Source organism: Nematolebias whitei, chromosome 10 (assembly GCF_014905685.2).
Source record: "Nematolebias whitei isolate Nwh7 chromosome 10, NemWhi1, whole genome shotgun sequence".
In the NCBI taxonomy this organism is placed as follows: domain Eukaryota; kingdom Metazoa; phylum Chordata; class Actinopteri; order Cyprinodontiformes; family Rivulidae; genus Nematolebias; species Nematolebias whitei.
In genome coordinates, this window is record NC_056507.1 from 3235014 (window position 1) to 3237064 (window position 2051).

The 2051-nt window shown below is 42.7% G+C and overlaps 1 protein-coding gene across 6 annotated transcripts in view; it reads right to left on the reverse strand.

Moving 5' to 3' along the window:
- Positions 1 to 2051, reverse strand: part of hmg20a (high mobility group 20A) — a 39618-nt gene that overhangs the window by 891 nt on the left and 36676 nt on the right. For 5 of the 6 annotated variants that reach the window (XM_037682524.1, XM_037682527.1, XM_037682525.1 and 2 more), the window contains exon 8: positions 1081 to 1213. In XM_037682524.1, coding sequence (XP_037538452.1) covers positions 1081 to 1213 — 133 coding nt within the window. Of the gene's footprint in view, positions 1 to 1076; positions 1214 to 2051 lie in introns of those variants that run through there. The other variant, XM_037682522.1, reaches the window with a different exon arrangement.

The window sequence follows — 2051 nt, forward strand, 5'->3', positions numbered from 1 at the left end:
ACCTCATTTTGTATGTTGCTTTGTGTGTTGCCTGTTTTTCTGTTTGTACAGCACTTTGGTTGGCCTTGGTCTATAAATAAAATGGTATGGCATGACCATTGCGCAAGGCCTTCTCCAACACATCCCAAAGATTCTCAACGGGTTTAAGGTCTGGACTCTGTGGTGGCCAATCCATGTGGGACAATGGTGTCTCATGCTCCCAGAACCACTCTTTCACAAATGCACGCCAATGATGTGACCCTTCTCAAACAGGCTGGCATCTTTTCCACGACCACGCCACGAGTCTTTCATCATGTTGTTGAAGAAATGAGAAGCGACTCATTGCACCAGTTGGGGTTAAATAACTTGTTGCAGATAATCGCCCATGCAGTGATGATCCAAAAGGAGGCTCCTATCGATTTGCTTAGTTAAATCCATGTGGAGACTTTTTTTTGGTCAGGCAGTGAATGTCTAAGTGGAGAAATCCATAAATACGTCGCTTCACTGTATATGTCGCATCTATTATGCGTCACCACTGACAATCTGGAAATGTGGGCTGGTGTTGAGCCAAAAATCGATTGGCTGCCAAATGGTAGCTACGGGAGCGTGCATGGAAGGACTTCAACAAGATTAACACTTAAAAACAATTATTTGTTTGCTCAACATTATAGCAAAGTTGTGTCTCAGTTGAACTTTTCCTTAATAAATGCACTTCGACGGTAAAATCAGCTGCATTTCACCGGGACGGCGCAGCAAAATGAAGCTGATTGGACAGTTGCTCCTGACGAGCAGAACGAAGGCGGCAGCCTATGTCAAGCTGATTGTGTCATTAATAGCCACTTTTTACCTATTACATGACACAACGGCATGCCATACACCTTGAGTGCCATTTAGTGGCTGAAAATGGTAGTGTTCAGTATTTTCAGTCGGAATGAATGAAAACGGTCAAATCTCAGCCAAGAACTGGTTTATAAATATGAGAAAAAATCCAAAAATACGTCGCTTCGCCATATAAGTCGCAGGGCATGCAAATTATTATTAAAAAAGTGACTTATAGGCTGAAAAACACAGTAGTTAAATATCCACAGAGGAAGGTGTTACCTGTCCAAGCGGTTGACCACGTCCCTCACAGTGCTGATGAGATGCTCGTGGTCCTGGGGGTTACTGACGATGATGCTGTGCAGCTTCTTCATATAAGAGTCGATGGTTTCAAGGGTGGGGGTCTCTCCGCTGCCTACAAGACAGGAAATGAGGAACACCTGTGCATCAGTTTTCAAATGCGTAACATATATTCAGAAAACTATCCAAACTTTACGTATGATACATTCGAGATTGTTGGGATTGGAATGAATGTAAAGCTTCATGTTTTTGGAACTACACCATGTATAAGAAGAAAGGTGTGTTTTGTTTTTTCCAATTTAATTTAATTCAGTTCAGTTTATTTATTAGCACCAAATCACAACAGAAGTCGTCTCAGGGCACAAGAAAGAATAATAAATACAAACTATTCATTTGATGAAATGAGGTCAATTTGTCCTCCAGTAGTCTAAGGTTATAGCAGCATAGGATAAGGAACAGCTCAGGAAACCAAGACGACTAACTATAGGATTTATCAAAAAGGAAAGTCTTAAACTGGACAATGTGTCAGCCTCACGGACAGAAACTGGAAGTTGGTTCCACAAGAGAGGAGCCTGAGAACTGGAAGAGCTTCCTCCCATTCTGCTTTTGGAAACTCTAGGAACCACAAGTAAACCTGCAGTCTGAGAACGAAGTGTTCTGTTGGGAAAATATGGAACAATAAGATTTGTAATACAAGATGGAGCTAGGTTGTTGAGAGCTTTGTAGGTTAGAAGTAAGATTTTGAATTCTATTCTGGACTTGGCAGGGAGCCAATGGAGAGAAGCTCAAACTGGAGAGATCTGGTGTTCTGTGGTGTGCTGGGGCAGCAGGTGAAGAAAGCTGATGCCAACAGACTTGAACTCATGAAGATAGCTGGTTCAGTTCTGGGAGTGGAGCTGCAGTCTGTGACAGAGGTGTCTGAGGAACCTGCTCCAGATCCTGAACAGCACGTC